This window comes from Bos indicus x Bos taurus, chromosome 2 (genome assembly GCF_003369695.1).
Source record: "Bos indicus x Bos taurus breed Angus x Brahman F1 hybrid chromosome 2, Bos_hybrid_MaternalHap_v2.0, whole genome shotgun sequence".
NCBI lineage: Eukaryota > Metazoa > Chordata > Mammalia > Artiodactyla > Bovidae > Bos > Bos indicus x Bos taurus.
Genome location: NC_040077.1, coordinates 112,918,127 through 112,942,995, shown reverse-complemented (window position 1 = coordinate 112,942,995; position 24,869 = coordinate 112,918,127). Strand labels below are relative to the sequence as shown.

General features: G+C 39.9%; 1 protein-coding gene across 11 annotated transcripts in view; it reads left to right on the top strand.

Annotated features, from left to right (window-relative positions):
* DOCK10 (dedicator of cytokinesis 10) overlaps positions 1 to 24,869 on the top strand; it is a 304,461-nt gene that overhangs the window by 119,652 nt on the left and 159,940 nt on the right. For all 11 annotated transcript variants that reach the window (XM_027514857.1, XM_027514867.1, XM_027514851.1 and 8 more), the window contains exons 2-3: positions 7,628 to 7,747; positions 23,780 to 23,869. In XM_027514857.1, coding sequence (XP_027370658.1) covers positions 7,628 to 7,747; positions 23,780 to 23,869 — 210 coding nt within the window. The remainder of the gene's footprint in view (positions 1 to 7,627; positions 7,748 to 23,779; positions 23,870 to 24,869) is intronic.

Genomic DNA, 24,869 nt, shown 5'->3' with positions numbered 1-24,869 from the left:
AATTTGCATCTCATGCCCTACGAGAGGCTTCTGTTTGGTCCTGAAGTAAATGCTATTTTCATTTGTTTTTCTGGGTCACTAGCCAGGATGAATAGTTTTGTTGCTGATGAAGACATTCAGATACAGAATTAATTCTGTTAAAATACTCAAATTAGAATAAAGATTCGTATATCTGAAAGTAACAGGGGTGATCAAGGAAAATAGAAGAAGTCTAGACTAACATCACAGGAGGTACTGCATGTCACAGAAAAAATATGAAGTATCTCAAAGGTAGGGGGAGAATCTCTTTGCATGATAATGTTTCTTGAAAAGATAAGATTCTTTTGAAAAGCAGAACCGAGCAACTAGTTTAGATCAACAAACTAAAGTAACCCTAATGGTGAGTAACCAAGGTTTGGCTCGCTAAATACACTGAACAGCACAAATGTGTGGCCCCAAACTCAAGGGGTTTGCTATGGAGACTGTTCTCCATTTTTCATCCCATCAGACCCCTTTCAAACCCTTAGCCATCCTGTTAATTCTCTCTTGCTAACAAACTTGACTTGCATGTGTGTAGGTTAGAGCTCCAGAAAGAAATTCTACCTTTGATTGTTGTCTAGATATTTATCTTGGCATGTATGTACGTTAGAGCTCCAGACAGAAATTCTGACTTTGATTGTTGTACAGATATTTATCTTGGCAAAGCTAATGAGTTTAATGCTAAACTAATCCTAAATTTAATCCTTTCCTTTCGATCTGAAAATATAAATACAAGGACATTTTTTCTAGGCTGATTTCTCAAGGAAAATAAAAGGCAGGATTTCAAAATCACTTTCATTTGCTGATATACATAATTAGGTAGATTGCCTTTCTTCTTCCTACTGGGTATAGGGCAGCCTGACTTGATTCAGAAGATATTATACACAGAGGAGACACAGCCCTGTTTTTAATTTCAGTGCTTTTCCTTATGTTATTACTTCTTTTGCTTCCAATAGAATCACTAAACATCAAGGTTTGTTTGTTTCAAAAGGAAATTTAGATAATAAACATTAAAAGCATGTAAGACAGTTTCTAGCACATTAAAAATTTAGTATCATTGGTTTGGTTGGTTTGGTATCGTTGATGTTAGGATATATTTTGGGGTAAACGTGTGTGGTTATTTTCAATCATTTTTGAGTAAAGAGAAATCTGTATTCGCCTGGCATTGGTGGTTCCCTTAACACCCTCACATACTTCTTCTCTTTGATCTTTTTAACACTGCAGAAACCAGGAAGTTGCTCTTTGATTTGAGTCAGTCTCACTAAGTCTCAATTTAAATGACTGTCCAAGTTAACTTAGCAGAGAGGTAAAAGACCCTGGGCTTCCAACTAGAGATTCTGACTTCTGATCCTTTACAGGAGGGTCCAATGCACAGAACTGTTTAAGAAACTTACCAGGTGTTTACGGTTCCCTACAGAGCTCAAAATACTTTCGATAATAAATTGCTAATTGTTTTTCCCTTTCTTGCTGACATTAGCTTCCAGAAGCACATGCATAATCTGTAGTTATTTTCCCTGGTCTCCTATCACCAGTGTTTTATTTCTCTTTTTTTAATTACTTGAAGTTGTTAGTGGTTCAACTTCATGCACTTTTCTAGTTTCCCTCTTTGGTGGATTTTCAAAGGATAAACACTTTTAAAACCAAGCAACTCCCCAGTGTTTTCACAGAAGCATGAGAGTTTTGAAAGACGAAGTTCATTTTCACCACGATGAACCAAATGATCATTAAAGAAAATTTGCAAAATGCAAAAACTCAGAATAGCAAAATCCTACATCCCATCTAAATAAAATTGCTAATATATGGATATATATTTCTAGGTTTTTTTTCTTTAAATTTTTAAAATCTTGTGCAGTTATTCAGGGTGCAGTATTTAATCCCACTTTTACTTAGCAACAATACCTAAGAAATTTTGCTTGTTTTAACAAACATATATTTTTTCTTAGAACAAACATATATATTTTTTCTTAGAATGGATGTGCCGTAATTTCCTAGTCATTCCTTACCTTTAATAATTTATTGTTTCACGTTTTTAGCTGTCCTTGTCCTTCAGATTTTATTACCTGTCAAAGATCTAGGTGTTCTGAACTCAAATTCTAATGTCACAATATGTGAGAATCTAGAACCATTGTCAGGATAAATTTGACCTCCTTTCATTGCCTTTCCTTTTGCAGCAATGCCATATTGAACATAGACTCCAGCCTCCTCACATTCTCCCACAACATGCAAAATGTTGTGACTTAATTAACTTTACTGAATATTTGAAAAGTTATAAGGGGGAATCATGGCATGTACCACACGATTATTCATTGATTTTTTTTTTCCAACCCCTATTCTATTTTCAATGTCTTTTTAGATAGAGCCTCCACCAGCCTGCCTGCCTTTCTTAGCTCTCTTTGACTAAGGCAAATATATTTTCTCTGTCTTGTTACAAAGGGAATATTGCAAAGGTATTCTTGTTTCATCTTAGATTATATGTGTGACTATTTATTTAAAATTAATGTCCTAGATGAAATCATAAAAACTTATTTACTCAACATTTATTTATTGAATACCTACTCTTTGCTCTCTGTATCCATTAAATTTACAAAAGTGCTTTAAATCTATGACTAGTGAAAATTTAAAACTCGTGGCCTTTATCTGCTTAACATTTATATAATAAGTACTATGGGTATAGTGTTGTTCTAAGAGCATAGCAAATATTACCTCATTTAATCTTATGATGTAGCTCCTACTAAAATGTCTATTTTACAGGTTGGGAAACTAGAGGTACAGTCTGATGATGTTGTTCAATCAGTGAGTCGTGTCCAACTCTTTGTGACCCCATGGACTGCAGCACAACAGGCTTCTCTGTCCTTCACTGTCTCCCAAAGTTTGTGCAAACTTATGTCCATTGAGTCGGTGATACCATTCAACCATCTCATCCTTTGCCACCCCCTTTTTCTCCTGCCTTCAATCTTTCCAGCATCAGGGTCTTTTCTAATGAGTTGGCTCTTCACATCAGGTGGCCAAAGTATTGGAGCTTCGGCTTCAGCATCAGTCCTTCCAATGAGTATTCAGGGTTGATTTCCTTTAGGACTGACAGTTATTCTAACTAAAATAACATGTTCCAAATTCTGTAGCCTGTACGTTTCAATGCCAGGATGAGGAGCACTGGAATTCTGGTTCTGGAGTGCATGTTACACTCTCTGTTACATCTCAGCTTATATATTCATATAATATATTCATATTCATATAATATATTCATATCTCCCTAAAACAAGGCTGGGTGGTCTAGATTCTTTCTTGGATTCCGGAGAAAGGTCTAGGTTGAACATTAAGTCACTGGATTTTTTATGCATCACATACTTCAAATGCTTAGATCTTCAGTGTCTAAGTACTTCTATACTCATTTGATTTTGAATTATAATTATGAAAATAATTCAGATCTTTGTGATGGAACACTGTGTTCCTGAAATTAGAATTTTTAGCTAAAGCATGGACAATGCTTACTTGGACCAGTAAACAGCTCCTGGCAGCCTTGGTTGTTACCAATATGGCAAGTTTACCAATTGCAAGGCTTAAACTTGTGCTGGTGTTCCATGAGAAGTTGTGGAATAAGGAGCAGGGAAGAAAGCATTTGTTTTCATTACAGGAGCCCATTCTTCTGATGTGAAGTCGAATTGGAAGAGAGCTGTGGGTTTGGAGTGGGTAGACCAAACAAATGTCTTCATACCATATCAGGAGAATAGCCCTATTCCCACGGCGGTATAGCACTGGCCCTGCCACATAATAATGGGCACTGGTGGGTGCCTTTTCCCATGCCTCGAGTGATTTTTAGAACAGCTAATGAAATTCATTACTCATTTGAGAGGAAAAGAGTAAGAGTAAAAAGCGCTATAAAAATCCAATCCAATTCAGAGTAATCTTGGCACATACCTTCTCCCAGTTGGTGCATTTCCAAAAGCAAGAAGCACATTAAATTCAGGAGGGACAACCCAACCATTGTAAAGCTATAAATCTATGCTGCTCAGTTCCCAGTTTCACTCAACATCTCTGTAAAAGCAGTAGTGAGAAATTAACTGATCCCATCATCCTTGTATACATCTGTCTCTTTGACCAAAACACAGAACCAACAGCTCTCTTGATCCAGAGAGAACTATGGATTGCGTAACCTGGATTCTCACCATCACAGATACAGAAAGCATCCTTGGCAAGTATCACCAAATCTCAGGCTCTAGGTACTATGGACGGTATCAGGATTATTTTTATGTGTGCTAAGTCACTTCAGTTGTTTCCGACTCTATGCGACCCCATAGACGGCAGCCCACCAGGCTCCCCCGTCCCTGGGATTCTCCAGGCAAGAACACTGGAGTGGGCTGCCGTTTCCTTCTCCAATGCATGAAAGTGAAAAGTGAAAGTGAAGTCACTCAGTTGTGTCCAACTCTTAGCGACCCCATGGATTGCAGCCTAACAGGCTCCTCCGTCCATTGGATTTTCCAAGCAAGAGTACTGGAGTGGGGTGCCATTGCCTTCTCCGATTTTTATGTATAAACCTCATATATTCCAAATAATTAAACACTGAACATCTTGAATATTACACACCATTTAGCACATTCTCTGGAAAGATGGGATTTTACTTATCCCGCAGAGTCCAAAATTTGATAAACTATATGAAGCAGAGCTGCTAGGCTTTGCAGCCCCATGTCAGGACAACCTCGGTGCAACATTTTAAACAGGAAAGGTTTAATAATGTCATTCATTAATTGTCTGACATGTCAGAGCCTGAAATGAATAGATAAAAATATACCTTCCAACAGATGCTTACAGGCAATGCCATTTATTGTGTATATTAAGAAGAGTTTAGGATTTAGTTTTCCTGTGGTCTTATTAATAACCCATGATTTGTGAATTTTGATTTTCCTATTGTACTACTTTATGTGGGATTAATTTTGGATAGAGTTTGGACCCTAGTATAATTAAATAATAGATAAAAAGATTATCTTCTTTGAAAGATATCCTTGACATGGGGTTGTTTATTAATGCTCGAATTTTTGACTAATGGGAGATAAAATTAGATGGATAGTGAGAAGATTATAGAAGACCTTCTAGAACATCCTTATGTCATTTGCCTTAACCAATAAATTGCCATGTGCACCAAACCATGCTCTCACACTCCTGTTCATACTGGTGTGAAGAAGGGAGAGAAAAGAGAAAGTGTAAGTAGTCACATCCTGAGCTGTTGGTGGAAGGACATGAGACACTTGAGCTGAAGAAAGTGAGGAAACAGGATGTAACCAACCAAGTTGATGGCAGAGATAAGACACCCTAACTCTTCTATAATGCATTCTGTTTTACTTGCTACATTTCCTACACAAACAGATTATTGGGGGAAAAGGGAAGAAGTTCCAGAATAAGCCAGGTATTTCAAACTTGAAGGCTTATTGGGGCAACTGGCAATGTAAATCTGACATTATGATACAAATGAACTTAGTTACAAAACAGATATAGACTCAAAGGCTTGGAGTACTTATGACTAACAGGGGGGGAAAGGGAGAGGGATAGGGATAAAAACAGATAACCCTTGAGATCCTACTTATAGCACAGGGAATTCTGCTCAACTTTATGTAACAACCTAACTGAATCACTTTGCTGTACACTTGAAACTAACAGGACATTGTTAATCAAATATACTCCAATATAAAATAAAAAGTTAAAAAAAAATAAATGCGACATTGTAGGGTAAGAGGCGATAGGTTATTGAGGACTATTGCTGACCTGTAATGATATACCACTACTCAAAGACACTCAAAACAAACTAAAAATATAATAAGTGAGCCAAAAGCAACATCTGGAGCCTACATTTGCCTCTTGAGCTATCAATCTCTGCTCCTTGGAATTAATTTCCTGGGAAAATAGGCAATTGGAACTTAAAATAAGTCTAAAATAGAATACTCATATCAAAAGGCAGGGGAAAGATGCAAGAAGGACTTTTTAAAAAAAATCACCCATCATACCATAGTATCTCTGTATCTTCTACTTGAAAATTCTTTCACTAAATAGATTATGTCAGGCAACTAAATTTCTTCTTTTCTCCCAGTTCCACACGGAGTTCTGTATTTTCATTTGCTAAATCAGCAATCTTAATTGAAGGGCCCTTCCAGTGTGAGTACTCATTTTTCATAGTCCTCAGTTTACTTAAGCATTGTAGAATGGGTTTGGTTTGACTGTAATGCAGAAAGCACATAGAAATCCTTGTTGTTAGTCCACTGTGGTACATTTTGTTTTGTTTGTATTTGGAAAAAACATTGACTGCTACTTTGAGGAGCTCATTAGCAATTATTAAAATATCAGTAACAGTTTCTGGAGCTTTACCAGCACAGATCTTCCAAAGAAGGCTCTAGAAGTTAAAGCTAAATCTGTGGCTTTGCAGAGTAGGGAGGCATGGGGTTGATGGGAAAGGGTCTATTGATGTCATCGACATGGCCAATGAAACAAATTTTTTTTTCTCATTTTTGAGGAAAAGGGGGCAACAGAGGATGAGATGGTTGGATGGCATCACCGACTCCATGGACATGAGTTTGAGCAGGTTCCGGGAGTTGGTGATAGACAGGGAGGCCTGGTGTACTGTCCATGGGGTCACAAAGAGTCGGATATGACTGAGCGACTTAACTGAACTGATGAGACCACTGTAGCATGCATATTTTGGCAACCACTCTAGCTTCCAGGAGCCCCCAAATAATCCAGTCATCTGTTTTTATTTAGTTTGTATGAATGCTTCATCCAAGGGCTAAGGGAACTCAAACTGTGTCCTTGGTCTTCTGTAATATTTTATTCTTTATTTTGGACTCCAAGTTTCTCACTTTGTGAGTTCTGTTTGGGATAAACACATCGACCATAGAATGAAATAACCACCTTCCTCCCACTGGCATTTATCTCTTGGGCAGCTTCTCTGAGGGAAGTGCTTTTCCTTTGACTTCAGGACTATAATGTGATGAGATTATCTGGCTATTTTTTTCAAACTCTTCTCCATTTTCACCACACTGTATCCATAATAATTGTGTTGTTCAATTTTACTAGAGAATTACCTAACTTCTGTCTATATCAGCAAAGAGGCTTAGAGCCAAGCAGTTAATCCTGACATAGGATCCATGTTTCAGTGACAACTAAGACAGTCTGTAATACTTTGATTGCTAGCAAGGAGACAGTGTTTTGAAACAGACCCAAGTAGACCTCTCAAGGAAGTATCTAATCCACCAAAAATGATGATGATAATCATAATACTAGAGCAAGTAAGCAGAAGGCCTTTCTTCACATTGACAAAGATCAAGTTTACCCAACTGTCTACTCCAGGGATGTGACAGGGCTGAAAACCGTGTGCATGAGGGGCTCGGTGCCAACAGCTTAAGTCACTGAATGAGATGTCAGGTATGTCAAGATCTCATATTATTTCAGATCTGGAAATAATACTTCTGTGGCTTTGCTCCAGATGCCTGGAGTCTCCCTGACTCCCCTGGAAGGACTGCACAGTGTCAAAGCTTTGATGGTTGTAAGAAATGAACTCCAACCACATGTTGAGAAGAAGCGAGATTTTACATGTCGGTGGTTAATGTGATATTTTCTTTGTCTACAGCAAGAAAAGCCTCGGCTTCTCGAGCCTTTGGATTATGAAACTGTCATTGAAGAACTTGAAAAGACCTATCAGAATGATCCCCTTCGAGATCTCCTGTTCTTCCCCAGTGACGACTTTTCAGTAAGTGTTGTCTTTTCAAGCCGTCCAAGTACAGAAGGGCCCCACAGGGTGATATAAGATCCTCCCAAATTGGGTCACTGTCTTTCCTTATAGACTTGGGGAGCTCAGCCCTCTTCCCGTGATCATCCTGAATCACCATCATCACAGAGGGAACTATCATCATCATAGTAATGTCTCTATCATCATATCTGATGATAGAAAGTGCCCAAGGGCCTTCTAATATTGGAAGATTGGAGGCTCAGTGATACAGTGGCCTCTTGGGATGGGAGGGGCATGGGGTGCTGCCTGGCTCCAAGTGGTACTTGTATCCTTTGCAATATCTGGGTTTCTCACCACTTACCTGGCCTCGCAGAGCACTTTCTCCCTTAGGCCATTTGTAACTGAAAGCTTCTAAGCAACTGTAACCAGCCAATAGCAGAGGTGGGAATCTCCTGGCACAAAAGATACAATTCTTTAAAAACTTCACCCTTAATCTTGGTTGTCCTTTGTTGAGTGTTGTGGACAAGGAAAGGGAGGCAAGTGTATCTTCATGGAAGAGTTTGTAATCTGAGACATGTCTCCTTAAGGACAATGATCACAGGCACACAGAGGGTAGTGGAGTGAATGAATAAAAAGGAGATTCATTTTGGAGACACGCACAGTAAAATTATGGATGATGAGCACCCAAGTGTCCCAAACATTCCATCTCTGATCAACTAAAACTGTTTAAATTATTAATGAATATCTATATAACAGAGATCTCAATGGGCAGATAGCAATGTTTCCCTTTTTTTTTTTTTTCCCTAAAAGTAGTCTTAAGCATTACAAACCTGATCATCTTAAAGTAGATGAAAAGGCAACTTCAAGGTAACCTTGAGAAACAGCCATTGTCCCTGGAAGCCTCTGACAAGTTGCTGGGGCCCCAGGGCTGACACTTCCTCATGCAACCTCAAACCCCCATTCCTTCTTGTGTCTTTGGGACAAATCTGGCTTCTGGCTTCTAAAGGTTCATTTTTTTCACATTTATCCATGGATTAATTAAAAAGTAGATAACTGGAAGTCAACAATTTTCTGTTCCAAGTACCAAGAGTAATGGGAGAAAGGAGTAATGGGAGTAAAGGAGTAAAGTAATGGGAGAAATCTGTAGGCAATAAAAAGAAATCTTCCAATCTGTTTTTTGGACTTTTAAATGTTTCTCACTTGAGCATTTGACACATTTAAGAGAGACTTATCTTGGGCAGAAATCTCATTTCCGTGGTCAGATCAGGCCACGGGGCCTGAACTGCTAGCACAAAGTTGAACCAAGTTTCGCTTTTTAATTCCACATCCTCCTTTTCTTTCAGACCAAAGGTAAACCTTGATGAACAGTCTCTTTTTGTCATACAGCATACACAAAACATTGACACTGGGAGCCCCTTTTCTTCTAGCTCTGTTATTGAGAAATATGTCAAAAGCTACTCCAAGTTCCCCCAACTCAAGAAGAGAGTAGAGGGACTTCCATGGCAGTCCTATGGTTAAAACTTTGTGCTTTCACTGCAGGTGGCATGGGTTCAATCCCTAGTCTGGGAACTAAGATCCCACATGCCATACTATAACGCCAAAATAAATGATATAAAATATATATTTTGAAAAAGAGAGTAGAGGCATGTGGGCTTCCCTGGTAACTCAGCTGGAAAAGAATCTGCCTGCAATGCAGGAGACCCCAGTTCAATTCCTGGGTCAGGAAGATCCCCTGGTGAAGGGATAGGCCACTCACTGCAGTATTCTTGGGCTTCCCTGGTGGCTCAGATGGTAAAGAATCTGCCTGCAATGCGGGAGACCTGGATTTGATCCCTGAGTTGAGAAGATCCCCTGGAGGAGGGCATGGCAACCTACTCCAGTATCTTGCCTGGAGAATCCCCATGGACAGAGGTACCTGGCAGGTTACAGTCCATGGAGTCACAAAGAGTTAAACACAACAAAGCGAATAAGCACAGAGGCATATAGATGCAATGTAACATTTCATTAATTTGAATTCATTTTTTGGCATCTTTCCACATTCATTTAAACAAAGGCTGATCTGATTACATCCTTCACTATCCTTAATACTGTAAACAAAGGATATCATAACATACTTTGTTATTTTCCTGAGGTAAACATTTCAATAAATACACAGTTCTTTCATCTTGTACTTGCTAAAGACCCTTCTATGACCACCCCCATTGCCTTCCAAATGAAGTGTTTCGCAGGGGATTTTCCAAAATCCGGTACTCACCAATTTCTCAAAACCATGCTCTTCGTCCCTTACCAAACCCCCCTACCCTGTCATACACAGTCACCCTCAGTCCCAACTGGGGTAAAATACTAGCACAGTTCTGAATGGAACACTCTATCACTCTCATGAAATGTCCTTCCTTTATTCATTCAACAAATTACAAACTCTAATACCAAATGCTAGATATTAATCTCAGAATGGGAAAATAGCAGTGATTAGGCAGAAATTACCTTGTTTTAATGAAGCTTGCCTTCTGGTAGAAGGAATCAGGCAAAAAAAAAAAAAAAAAGAACGGTAAATAAATTAATTAGCAAGATAATTTGGATAAAGACAAGAGTTCTGTGAAGAATGAACAGGGCCAAGTAATAGAAATAATGAGGAGAAGAACTAAGCTAGACTGGATGCTCAAGGGCACCTCTGACAAGCTGACATTTGAGCTGAGGTCTGAATTCCCAAGGAGGACCAGCCCTGCTAAAAGCTGAGACAGGAAGGAGGGTGTCAGGCTGCAGGAAGTTGCTGCAAAGGCCCTGGAGAGATCTGAGATTGAAGAGCGGTATGGGTGGACCAGAGGGTGGTCAGAGGTCAAGCAAGGACAAGGTAAAACATTTGCGTTTTATCCGAAAGGCAAGTGGCAGGTCACCGGAGTGTTTCAAGAAGGGCACCACATGACCTGGTGCATGTCATTAGAAGCTCATCTGGTCTGTGCAGGGAAAACACATAGCGGGTATAGATGAAGCTGGGAGTGTAAACGGGAGCATAGCTTGCAATTAGCAGGTGCTCAAGAGACACTGGACACCACGCTCTTATCAGAAAATATCATATTAGACAAACAGCTAAATTTTCATTTGCATGAAGCAGTGTTTTGACAAACAAAAGGATAGTGTTGAATATTATTACATCAAGTTGCCGGCTTTTGAACAATATTCAGATGAATTGTTTTCTCTCGTTCCTACTCTACAACGCAGGGGTTGAAAAACTATGGTTCATGGGTGGCCTGTCACCTAAATTTGCATGTCTCATAACTAAGAATGGTTTTCATGTTTTTTTAAAACAGCACCCTATTTTATTTTCTTCAAAGAATTTTGTTAAATAGTTGAAGGGGAGAAAAGAATATTTTATAATCCATGAAAATTATATGAAATTTATATTTGGGTATCCATAAAGTTTTATTTGAACCCAGTGACCCCTTTTCATTCACCTGTTGTCAGTGGCTGCTTTCATGATATGGCTGCAGAGTTACAACAGAGGTACAGCCCAGGCGGCTCCGTGGTAAAGAATCCACCTGCCAATGCAGGAGACGCGGGTTTGATCCCTGGGTCTGGGGGATTCCCCAGAGGAGGAACTGGCAACCCACTCCTATATTCTTGCCTGTAAAATCCCATGGACAGAGGAACCGGGTGGGCTACAGTCCATGGGATTGCAACAGTCAGACATGACTGTCCACAAGTACAAGCAGTAATTGCAACAGAGAGAGAGGGCCCTAAGGGATTTACTATCTGACCCTTTACAGAAGAAGTTTGGGAATCCCCACTATACATTACAACCTCATTTGTTTTGGGGGTTTTCTCCTCTCCTTCTGTGTAAAGTGAAAAGTGAAAGTCACTTAGTCGTGTCCGACTCTTTGCTACTCCATGGACTGTCCATGGAATTCTCCAGGCCAGAATACTGGATAGGGTAGCCTTTCCCTTCTCCAGGGGATCTTCCCAACCCAGGGATCTAACCGAGGTGTCCCGCATTGCAGGCAGATTCTTCACCAGCTGAGCCACAGGGGAAGCCCAAGAACACTGAAGTGGGTAGCCTATCCCTTTTCCAGGGAATCTTGCCAACCCAGAAATCAAACTGAGGTCTCCTGAATTGCAGGCGGATTCTGTGTAAAACCCTTCCTTAAATGCCCTCTGCCACTGTGTGCTCCATCCACACTCTGCATCACATTCAGAGGTGTTGCTCAGCAACAGCAAGGCTTCCGTTTCCCTGGCTAGGGTATCATTTCCTAGGCCCATCCTTGAGTGATGGGTAAGGATTCTCTGGGCTTCCCAGTGGTTCCTCAGAATGAAAGGAGGGCAAGCAGTCCCAAGCTCCCCACTCTCCTTCCAAATGTCCTTTCCGGTTGTGCCTTATGGCTGGAAGAATCCAGCTTACTTCTGTGTTTCCACGTTACCAAGCACCCACACTGCAGCAGACATGATTCATCACTTGGTTTGTTTAATCAATATTTATTCAGGACCCACGAGGTGCTGAATATAGAATAGCAGTTCCTAGACAAGAGAGACTGACAAGAAAAACAAAAGCCCCATGTTTAAGCAGTGTGTGCCCTAATATGGATGAAAACTAAAGTCGATTAAGAATGCTCATGGTGAAGAAATAACAAGAGACAAGGGCTTGCTCTGGTCCTCGATACCCCTTAAAGGAGATAATTTTTTACCAAGGCAGTATTCCATGTACACTGCTGGCCCAAGCCATTATCATCCTTTTTCATTTGTATCCCCAGATATAGCCTTTGACTGGTCTTCCTGCATCCTTCTTTGCCTTGCTTTGATTTATTCAAAGGAAGCTTTCGGAAATACAATCAGATAATGCCATTGACATGGAACAGTGGACTGGTTCAAAATTGAGAAAGGAGTATGTCAAGGCTGTATATTGTCACCCTGCTTATTTAACTTATATGCAGAGTACATCATGTGAAATGCTGGCCTGAATGACTCACAAGCTGGAATCAAGATTTCCAGGTGAAAGATCAACAACCTTAGATATGCAAATGATGCCACTCTAATGGCAAAAAGTGAAGAGGAACTAAAAAGTCTCTTGATGAAGGAAGAAAGCAAAAAAGTTGGCTTAAAACTCAACTTTCAGGAAACAAAGATCATGGCATCGTTCCCATCACTTGACGGCAAATAGATGGGGAAGAAGTGGAAACAGTGACAGATTTTATTTTCTTGGGTGTCAGAATCACTGTGGATGGTGACTGCAGCCTTGAAATTAAAAGACGCCTCCTCTTCCCTAGTGGCTCAGATGGTAAAGAATCTACCTGCAATACAGAAGACCCAGGTTCGATCCCTGGATCAGGAAGATCCCCTGGAGAAGGAAATGACAACCCACTCCAATATTCTTGCCTGGAGAATTCCATGAACAGAGAAGCCTGGCAGGCTATAGTCCATGGGATCACAAAGAGTCAGACACAACTGAGTGACTAACACTTTCACTTTTCTCTTTGGAAGAAAAGATATGACAAAGCAGGACAGGATATTAAAAAGCAAAGACGTCACTTTGCTGACAAAAGTCTGTAGTCAAAGCTATGGTTTTTCCAGTAGTCATGTATGCATCTGAGAATTAGACCATGAAAAAGACTGAATACTGAAGAAGTGATGCTTTGGAATTGTGCTGCTGGGGAAGACTCTTGGCAATCCCTTGAACAGCAAGGAAATCAAACTGGTCAGCCCTAAAGGAAATCAACCCTGAATATTCATTGGAAGGATTGGTGCTGAAGCTGAAACTCTAATACTTTGGCCACCTGATGTGAAGAGCTGAGTCATTGGAAAAGACCCTGATGCTGGGAAAGAATAAACGCAAAAGAAGAAGGTGGAGACAGAGGATGAAATGATTGGATGGCACCACCACCAACTCAATGGACATGAGTTTGAGCAAACTCTGGGAGATAAAGAAGGACAGGGAAACCTGGTGTGCTGCAGTCCATGGGGTCACAAAGAGTCAGACACAACTTAGCAACTGAATAGCAACAACAGCTGTGCTGCACTTCTAGTTAAAACTTTCCAGTGGTTTCCCATTGCCTTTAGAGTCAAATCCAACTTCTCATCTGACTCCTGATGTTGCTGAGTACTTATCTTCCAGTCCTGTTTCCCTCCTAGCATTCTTTGTGCTCACTGAACCTGCCAAGCCCACCTGCTCTGTGGGGCCTTTATGCACCCTGCACAGGGACTTGTATCTTTCATTCATGATTCAGTTCAAATGCTACCTCTTCAAAGAACCATCCTTGATTTCCAACCTACATTACCCCACCCCCACCCTGTGTCACTCACATCCCCTGTTTGCTTCTCTTTATAACACTTACCAGTGCCTAGAAATATCTCAATTTGCTTTTTCACTCCTGTCACGTGTTTCTCACCATCAAAGAGTAACCTCAAGCAGGAATGTCCCTGTCTTGATCATGGTGAGGCCCCCAGCAACTGGAATGGCACTTGGCACCAAGCAAAGAGAAAACGAATATTTATTTCATGAATTATCTTTCAGACACATGTAGACTTTTAATTTTTTATTTATTTATTTTTGGCTGTGCCATGTGGCATATGGGAGCTTAATTCCCTGACCAGGAATTGAACTCGCGTCCCCTGCATTGGAAGCAAAGAGTGTTAACCACCGGATTTGCCAGGGAAATCTCTTAGGTTATTTAGAATATAATTCTGAGTGCTTTTAGGAACCAAAAAGGCCATTCTGAAATGAAATTTGAGAATAAAGAGAATGAAGTCATTGACTTTGTTGAGATCACTAATATGCTACTTTCGTCTTTGACACATCTTAACCTTAAAAAAAAACTGCACTAAGATCATAATCCTCTTCCCCAGAGGCTCATTCCGTGCAGTTCACTGACCAGCACTTAGCCGCCATCAACAAAGGCTGATTTCCTCCCTGTAACACCGTGTACTTATTCACTAGCTGTTACTAGGCAAGGGAGAAATCAATTCATATCTGTATTTTAAGTACCCAACACAACATCTGGCTCATGGGTGTTCAGTAAAGATTGTTGAACATTGAATTAACATAATCTTCTTCTAGATTAAGACACCAAAGTAGAAGTATTTTCCTCTTTCTTGGCCCATGAGGTAGAAATACTTCCTCTGGTGTGTGGGTGCTGGACGCAGGCAGTGTGATCTTCTGCAGTGCTTGCATCATAATGGTTTCTTGGAATAAGCAGTCTAGATGTGTTTATTAACTCATTCATTTCAAAAACACGTATTCCTTCAATAACTGTGTTTGCTACTCTTGTTTTTCTCATCTTTCTTTTTGAAACTGGTAGTGATAGAAACTGAAGACCAAAAAATGAAGAACTTAGTCACCAAACTGTGGCTTCACAAATAGGCAAGGAGAGTAGGGGGAAAAAACAAGAGCTAAAGAACAGTTTCAAGGACACATTGAATCATATTGTGGAGTGATTCCATTGAAGGAGAGGCTGATACAAAAAAGCAGAACAAAAAAGTGAGAAAGCCAGAAATGAGTTTCTTTCTGAGCGAAAGACACAGAAAGCCTGAAGTGGCATCATTTCTAGGAGATGTAAAAACCTTAAAGAAGAAAGTTCAGGGGTTCGAAAGCAATACTGATGCTGTGGAAAGGCCACCCTATCACCTGTATTTCCATCTTGCCCACCCCAGCCACACTGCTGTTTCGTCAGTTTCCTGACCCAGTTGTCTGTGAGCTCTGTTGTAGACAGCAAGGACACCAACAAGATCAAGAAGCCGGCTTGAAAGGTTAGCCTTTCAGCACTGGTCAGTGGCATTCTCAAACTCGTAGGTTTACATTACACTCCAAAATAGCCTGTCGAGAGAGTTGACATGATCTTCTCAAATCCTTTCTTCATATCAGTAGTTCAGAATTAGAGTCTCAGGGCTGACAAATACATCCTGCATTTTTTATGACTTATTAGCAGAACTTAGTCAGTTGTGATTTAACATTTGTTCTTTCATAGAATGTTTTTAGCTATAAAAAGCAGCCTGGTATGTGGGGACTTCCATGCTCAACCACATGGGTCATTTTGTCAGAGGAAGCAGAAATACAGACCTTAATATGTCTTAAATGGAAAAGCAGAAAAGCTATGAGTGTTTATTTTCTTCCTCTTTTGTCTCTTACTGAGACACAGCCTAACATTTTATAGGAATGTCAACCTCTTTTTAATCCTTGGTTTCTTAGCCTGAAATCAGACTTTAAATGGCTCTTGGTGTTCATGCAAGAACACTGTGATCGAAATTTAAAAGCTAAGTAAGAGTCTTTGTCAAACTAGATTATTCTAAGTTAGAATATTCCTCTCATTTACAAGCTAAGGAAGCTGAGATTTGGAAAGGCTCTTGTTCAAGGATATAGAGTAACTATGACGACAGAAATCAAGCATAAGCACCTTGATTTTTGCTATAGAGTTTCTGTCGAAACAGCATGCTCTGAGCCAACTGCTTCTTATAAAAATAAGGTGCATGATTTGGGAGAAATATTAACCCCCTGAATCCCACAGTGAGTGGTACCATTGTAGTATTGCAGAGAAGGGGTTCTAGAGGGCTTACTTCAATTCAGTAAAGGATATGTGAAAATGAGACTGCTCTGGACTTGATTGTGCTAGGAATATATGTCCATATAAAGACTTTTGTAGGAATATTCATAGCAGTATTATTCATAATCCAAAGTGGAAGCAACCCAAATGTTCATCAACTGAAGAGTGGATAAACAAAGTGTGGTATGTCTATACAATGGAATATTATTCAGCCATAAAAAGGAATACAGTACTGATACATGTTATAACATGAGTGAACCTTGAAAACAACCCAAACGTCCATCAAATGAAGTGGATAAACAGTGTGGTATATCCATACAATGGACTAGTATTCAGCAATAAAAAGAAATGAAGTACTGATACATGTGGGTGAAACTTGAAAACATTATGCTAAGCAAAAGAGGCCAGTCCCAAAAGAATACCCGTGGTATGATTTCATCCACATGCAATGTCCACAGTAGGAGAATCCTTAGAGACAGAAAGCTGGTTACAGTTACCTAGGGCTGGGGAGAAGGGAGAAAGGGAGTAACTTCTAGTAGATATGGAGTTTCTTTTGGGGGTGATGAAAATGTTCTAAAATTAAATAGTGATGATGATTGCATAATCCATGCATAGACTTAAAACTACTGAGTTCATTTTGAAAGGGTGAATTTTATGGCAAATCAGTTATATTTCAATAACACTGCTATTTTAAAGATAAGGATGTTTTGAGTTGTTAAGATAGGTGTGATGTAGGTGGTCAGAGACAGGATACCAAAAAATCATAAAAATATATGTCTGCATTCAGGTACATCATTCTTTAAAAAGAATAACAATATACCAGAGCCACAATAAAGAGCATGGCAGTACATTTCATTTGTAGTAATATTTTATTGCCAAAGGGGATTTAATGTGGCTTGCTTACAAACAAACAAAACCACACATGTGAAATGACTGGCTGAGTTAATCACTAGCAAAGCTTATGAATCTAAAATATTCTATAGTTTAGCTGCAGACTTCATGGGTGATACAGACAGTAAATGATATAGTTCAAAGAAGAGAAGATGCGTGATGGATGAATTAGAGAGAATTTTCAGAAGAACTGATATCTATATCAAGCCTGAGATTAGGAAAGAACAAGGTAAAAAGATTTATGAAAGGAGAAGGAAAATGGGCAAGTCATGTGTAGGCATGAGCCCAGAATGAAGGAGAAGTGTGAGCAGCCATTGGAAATGATGCCATGGCGAGTGGCTGTGGGGGATTGTCTTGTGTCTTGCTTCTGTTTGCTCTCCCATGAATCCTTGTCTGCAGGCCTCACAGGGATCAGGCTGTTCCCCTATGCTTCCTGGAGAGTGAGCTCAGACCACAGCCTCTGAGTCCTTGCCGAGGGCAGACCCCAATGCAATACTATCTTTCTATTGTTGGAACACTGTGATCTATTAATACTCAGAGTTTTCCATACATAAAATGTACTTCCTTGGAGGAGGTGAGACACATTTTGGAGCCTAGAAAATGAAGCACAGAAAAAAGGAAGTGACTTGCTCAGTGGTTTGCTTGTCCAAGAGTAAAAAGGTTTTGAAACAGATTTCCAAAGTTCCTTAATTATATACTTAAATACTATGGTGGATGAATCACCAGGCTTGACCTGGTTGTTTGATGACGAGGGTCCAGTTATGGGCAACTGCTCACCATTTGTGCATTTCCCATACAATTTAACTTTAGCAAAGCAAGAAGGACCTTTCCCTGAAAGCACATTAAAAGTATTAATGTGAAATGCTCACCTATTAAAAAAAAAATTAAAATCACAATACTCTTCTGAATGGGGTAAAAATGTATTTCAAGCAACAGATGTAGTGTTACATGTCTGCTCTCCTAGGATAAAAAGCAGTATCAGTGTTTTAATTTGAGAAATTTAGGTGAAGACTACTTTAAAACACATGCTTAGGTTGGAATTGACATGAAGTATTAGTTAATAGTCCTTATTGAGGGGATTGTTGACTCCTCAAGCTCCACTGATGGGTTATTCTAAACACCATCATTATTGTCCGCTGTTTTTGAGCAGCTGGGATCAACAACGCTGTCAGAAGAATCTTTGCTCAACTCCAGGATAGGAAAAGAAACTTCTTTTTTAGACTCTTGACAGTGGCCTTTGGCCGATTGAGAAATGGCCGCTGTGTGCTTGGAATGACGACTTCTGCGGTCCCCAGCAGAATGGTGGCTGTGACAAAGCCACAGAGATGACCCACTACAGAGTAGAAGGAACCAGAGCGTGTCAGGGCTGCAGTGGAGGATGTCTGAATGTCATGGACCTGAAACTACACACACAGGCCTGCATGTCTTGTTTCGTAAATAAAAGGACAGTTTTTATTTCCAAATGCCTAATCTCTGGACAATAGGCCCCTTATAAGACTCTACCACCAGAAGAGGAGCTTGGCTGAGCGCCAGTTGAGTCTCAGCTCCGTCTCATGCTATTGAGCTCTACTAATTGTCGACCAGAGGGTTTATAAAAGAGAACAGGAAGTCTGTTGTGGCCAAGGCAATTTGTAGTGGTCTGAAAGCATCTAATTCTCAGAAAAGAAATTCTTTGTAGCCATGTTAATACCCTTAACAAATATGACTCTGTATACTTTTCTTCTTATTTAATCAATTTATTTTTGCTTCAACAGAGACACATGAAAGAAATTAAAAATGAGCAAGATGGGGATAAGGGGTGATGAACAAGATGGGGATAAGGGGTGAAGAGGTACAGACTGTTATGTATAAACTAAGCTACAAGGATATATAATACAATACAGGGAATATAGCCAGTATTGTGTAGTAACTATTAACGGAATATAACCTTTAAAAATTGTGAATCACTATGTTGTCCACCTGTAATTTATATAATATTGTACATCAACTGCACTTCAATTAAAAGTGAAGAAAAGGAATAAAAAAAAATGAGTAGAAGCTCTCCAATTCTTAAAGTTGAAATTTTATGGAGGCCTTCTGCTTTTTCAAGTAAAGTCTCCAATATTATGGCAAACTATAACTGAGGTCAGTAGTGTCTTATTCTACATTCCTTTTCTTGTATCTGTGTACTCTGTACAAGGTATTAGATTTGCATGTTGTAAGATATTGTTGTCTATTTCTCATGTGGTTACATAAGAGTGGCTCAGCTCTAACTGCCTTAGTAAAGAACTGACATCATCTCATATCTAGAGGTCATCAGGAATCATACATAACCATCGTACATATTATTAATTTTTATTACTCCAAATTCAATGAACTTCCAATCATACATCAAGTGTGAGCATTACCCTATGTATTTGGGGCCCTAATCTTTACTCTGGTAACATTACAAATCAAATAATCGTGTGATTATCGTTACCGGAAACCCAAGCCCACCTTCCAGAAACCTACTATAAAGAAAAAAAAACAACTTCTTAAACCAGCTCACTATTCACTCTATTGAACTATACCACAGAGTACTGATCTTAGTGGGACAACAGGCTTATGGTATAACTAAACAGGAAACTAAACTGCAGGTCCCTTCACTGTCCATCAGATTTAGAGTATTTTAGAGAAGATATTATTTTTTTAAAGGCAAGAAATCAATAAGAAACTGTTGTGGATAATGAAAAAGAGGAGTCTTGCTTTAATACAAAAATTTTATTATAAAATAATGATTGAAATATGGAAAAATTTTTGAATTAGAGGAAAAAAAATCCTTAATCTTGCCAGTAGATCACAGTATGTAATGTTCCCTGGAAACCAATCAAGTTACATTGTGTATCTGCAAATTATCTGTCCAAACAGGAAAGAAGTTATCCCCAGATAATTGAAATCCAGCAATAATCCCCAGAGCTCACTTCAGGCACGGATTCTCATCTTCTACTTCAGCCTCAATGGAGTTTGTTTACTGTTTATTTTCTAACAGAGTAAATAACATAAAAGAAACAATTTGAAAGAGGCAATTCAAAAGGAATAAAAATGTAAAATCTAAATAATAGTAAGTTCTACATTGACTCCCAAAATGTAGGACTTACTATGAAAATGCAAATTCGTGAAGTGTTTCATACTTTGGGGGCTTCCCAGGTGGCTCTGTGTGTCTATGTTAGTTGGTCAGTCATGCCCAACTCTTTGTGACCCCGTGGACTATAACCCACCAGGGCCCTCTGTCCATGGATTTCTCCAGGCAAGAATACTGGAGTGGGTTGCCATTCCTTCTCCAGAGGATTTTCCCAACCCAGAGATCAAACCCGTGTCTCCTGCATTGCAAGCAGATTCTTTACTGTCTGAGCCGGATGGCGCTAGTGGTAAAGAACCCTCCTGCCAGTGCAGGAGGTACAAGAGACCTGGGCTCAGTCCCTGGGTTGGGAAGATCCCCTGGAGTAGGAAATGGCAACCCACTCCAGTATTCTTGCCTGGAGAATCCCATGGACAGAGGAGCCTGGTGGGCTACACTCCATGGGGTCACAAAGAGTTGGGCACGACTGAAGCAACTTAGCACACACACGTTGGCCCCAGCATGCTTCACATAGGAAGTAATTGTTCCCTGTATGTGTATCTACACTTGGCTTGAATCAATAGCTATGGCCTCTGAGCACTTCCAAACTTCCTTCACACACTACAGTCAAATCCTGGGACAAACACACTGACAGAGAGGCTCTTTATCTGTTTCAAGATGAGCTTTTATTTTTGCCATATGATGTATCTTGAATATAATTTTCTCATTATTTTGTATCCCTTGATCATGTTACATTCACATGACATTCTTCTTCTTTCAGGGTCCAAACACCATCTTCCCAATATGCACATATATACATGCACATCCACACACTCATTCACTCACAGATACACTCACATACCACACTCAGTCACATGTGACACACACTCACCATGCACATACACACACGCACACTGTCAACTACAGCCTACCTCCATGCATAATCACATAGACACTACACACACACACCAGACACACATCACACACACATGCATTCACACAGGCATACACAACAGGCAACCACAGACACATACCCCACACACTCAACAAGTAAGTATTTGAGCACCCAGCCAGGCACTGAGGTTATAACAGTGAACAAAACAGACCAGATTTCTTTCCCACCAGGAGCTTATATCAAGAGTAAAGAAAAAATTGAAGAAAATATGAGCCTAGGATTAGAAGATGAGGAATGATTCTGCCCCTGGTGGCAGAGCTGCAGTTGCCATTGTGAACTCAGAAGACTAAATTCCCTGGACCCCTCCCCTTCCCGTTCTGTGAAAGTAAGGACAGATTTTGAGACTCTCATCTACTTAAATAATTAGAAGGGAAAATGCCCTTCATCTGTTGTTGTTGTTTAGTCACTAAGTCATGTCTAACTCTTCTGCAACCCCGTGGACTGTGTAGCCTGTCAGGCTCCTCTGTCCATGGAATTCTCCAGGCAAGAATACTGGAGTGGGTTGCCATTTCTTTCTCCAGGGGATCTTCCCAACCCAGAGACTGAACCCATGTCTCCTTCATTGCAGTCTGCGCTTCATCTAGAACAGCTCACATGAATCCTGAAAGTGAAAATGTCAGTAGCTCAGTCATGTTTTACTCTTTGCAACCCCATGCGCTGTAGCTGGCCATACTCCTCTGTCCATGAGATTCGCCAGGCAATAATACTGGAGTGGGTTGCCATCCCTTCTACAGGGGATCTTCCTGACCCAGGGCTTGAACCTTAGTCTGTTATGTCTTCTACATTGCAGGCGGATTCTTTACCATCTGAGCCACCAGGAAATTGTGCTATATGATTTGTAGGTTTGACAGTGTACAAAATAAAAGATCCCAACTGTTGGTACCATGTATGCTAACAGACTCATCATCCCAGCACCCCTGTAATCACCAAGGAGAACAGAATAAAGGAAGCTGGTGGCTGAGGTTGCAAACTTACATGGCATCCCATAAGATAATATACAGAAGAAACAATCTATGCATTACATTTTAAATGTTTTCTTTGAAGAGATACTTTATCCTTTTAGTTGATGTATATTCATTTAATAAAAATTGGTTTGTTTAGCTTAAAGTTGAAGATGTTTTATTTCTATGAAAATAAAGACGCCAAAAACATGACTTATTTTCTTCAAGGTCTAGACTTACTGAATACCCTTTATTCTCTCCCACTCTATCTGTGGCTACACACACGCAGCTTCTGAAAGGCATCAAATTTACCCTGTGAATATTCAGGAGATTATTCAAAGTAGGATTGACATATTGCTGATTTTATAGGTTTTCTTTTTCATTTCAAATGTATTTTATCATTAGCAGCAACAAAGGTACCAATATAAATAGTCAAAATATACAGATGCCCAAATTTTTGTTTTCTCCATGGAAGGAAACAGCTTAAAATTGTGAGCTCCACAGAGAAAACAGTGATCTGTAATATCATCCTCTTCCATTGTATATTGGGAATACATCCCAAGATGCCTAGTGGATGCCTGAAAGTGTAGATGGTACTCTGTAAATACTATTTTTTCCTATACACGCATACCTGTGATGATGTTTAACTTATAAATTAGGCACAGTAAAAGATTAACAAGAGTAACTAATAGTAAAATAGAACAATTATAATAAAAAATATGTGAATGTGGTCTCTGTCTCACAATATCTTCTCATACTGTACTCAGCCTTCTTCCAGTGACGATATGATAAAATGCCTAGGTGATGAGATGAAGTGAGGTTAATGATGTAGTGACATAGTATTAGGCTACTATTTATTGACCTTCTGACAATAAATCAGAAGGAGGGTCATCTGCTTTAGGTGATCCTGGATCCTGGAACCCTGAGAAGATCAATGAGATAAGATAGTGGGGGCAGGCAGAGGGGAGTGGCTTGAGATACCATCATACGTCTCAGAACAGAACACTAGAAGTTTCCATTTAATATTTTTGGACCCTGGTTAACCACAGGTAACTGAAACCACAAATAAGGAGGGACTAACTGTAATGCTCGGAGAAGGCGATGGCACCCCGGTCCAGTACTCTTGCCTGGAAAATCCCATGGATGGAGGAGCCTGGTAGGCTGCAATCCATGGGGTCGCTAAGAGTTGGACACGACTGAGCGACTTCACTTTCACTTTCATGCATTGGAGAAGGAAATGGCAACCCACTCCAGTGTTCTTGCCTGGAGAATCCCAGGGACAGGGGAGCCTGGTGGGCTGCCATCTATGGGGTCGCACAGAGTCAGACACGACTGAAGTGACTTAGCAGCAGCAGCAGCAACTGTAATGCTCCCTGGTGGCTCAGACAGTAAAGAATCCACCTGCAGTGCAGGAGACCCAGGTTCTATTCCTGGGTCGGGAAGATCCCCTGGAGATCATGCTTGAAACTGTAATGCTACTAGTGGTGATCAAAAGAGGTATGAATCTTCCCTCGAAGAGAGTAAATTGCTAAGAACTATGGAAGTTTCTGTCTTCTCTTATCCTCAAATACTGAGATCTAATACACTTTCTTATTGTGTCTTGGGTATAGTGGTCTACACAATGCTTTCAAGTTGGAAGATTTAATTCCCTTTCCTTGTTGTTCTCAGACCACCACAGTATCTTGGGACATCCGAACCTTGTATTCAACAGTACCTGAAGATGCAGAGCACAAAGCAGAAAATTTACTGGTGAAAGAGGTAAATGCAATGCTTCCAATCCATTATTTTAAAAAGTTTTGTTTTCCCCTATGTAGTTCTTAATGCAACTTATTATTTTTGCTGTCTCCCTCTCTTTTTCAATAGAGAATTCCAACTACAGTTGTTAGTTAATGTCTTTCAACCTTTATTACTTATTTCCTGTGAATCATTTTTCATTGTCTGGTGACCATTTGAGTTCTGGAACTTTTAAATTTTGTTTTTACTTAATTTAAAATCCCCACATTGAGAAATAATTGAGTATTCCTAACAAAAAGATTTAATTTTATTTTACTTATTTGGGTTGACTTATAGGAAATGCCATATTATGTGAGAATTTTGGATAACAAAGTTTTTAAAAGAGATATTTCTTTCAAGTATTAACTATGGAAATAGTTAATGACTTCACTGGTAGCTTAGTGGTAAAGAGTCTGCCTGCCATTGTAGGAGACGCAAGAAACACAGTTTTGATCCCTGGGCTGGAGAATCTCCTGGAGAAAGAAATGAGAGACCACTCCAGTATTCTTGCCTGAAGAATTCCATGGACAGAGGAGCCTGGTGGGCTATAATCCACAGTCACAAAGAGTCAGACATGACTGAGCTCACACACACACAAAACCATTTGGAAAGGACTGATAAATTCTGTTGGTGTGTAGCATCTATCTGCATTTTGTTGGTGTGTGTGTTAATCACTCAGTCGTGTTTGACTCTGCAACCCCATGGACTGTAGCTCGCCAGTCTCCTCTGTCCGTAGAATTCTCCAGGCAAGAATACTGGAGTGGATTGCCATTTCCTTCTCCAAGTTGGTATAAAACTGCTTATTCTAGCCCGACTACAGGCAACTTTGGGGCAGGGATTGGACACACACTTAACATCTGTTTCTCATTTGTTTGAAAGTGAAAATGAAAGTGTTAGTAGCTCAGTTCAGTTCAGTCCCTGAGTCACATCTGACTCTTTGCAACCCCATGGACTGCAGCATGCCAGGCTCCTCTGTCCATCACCA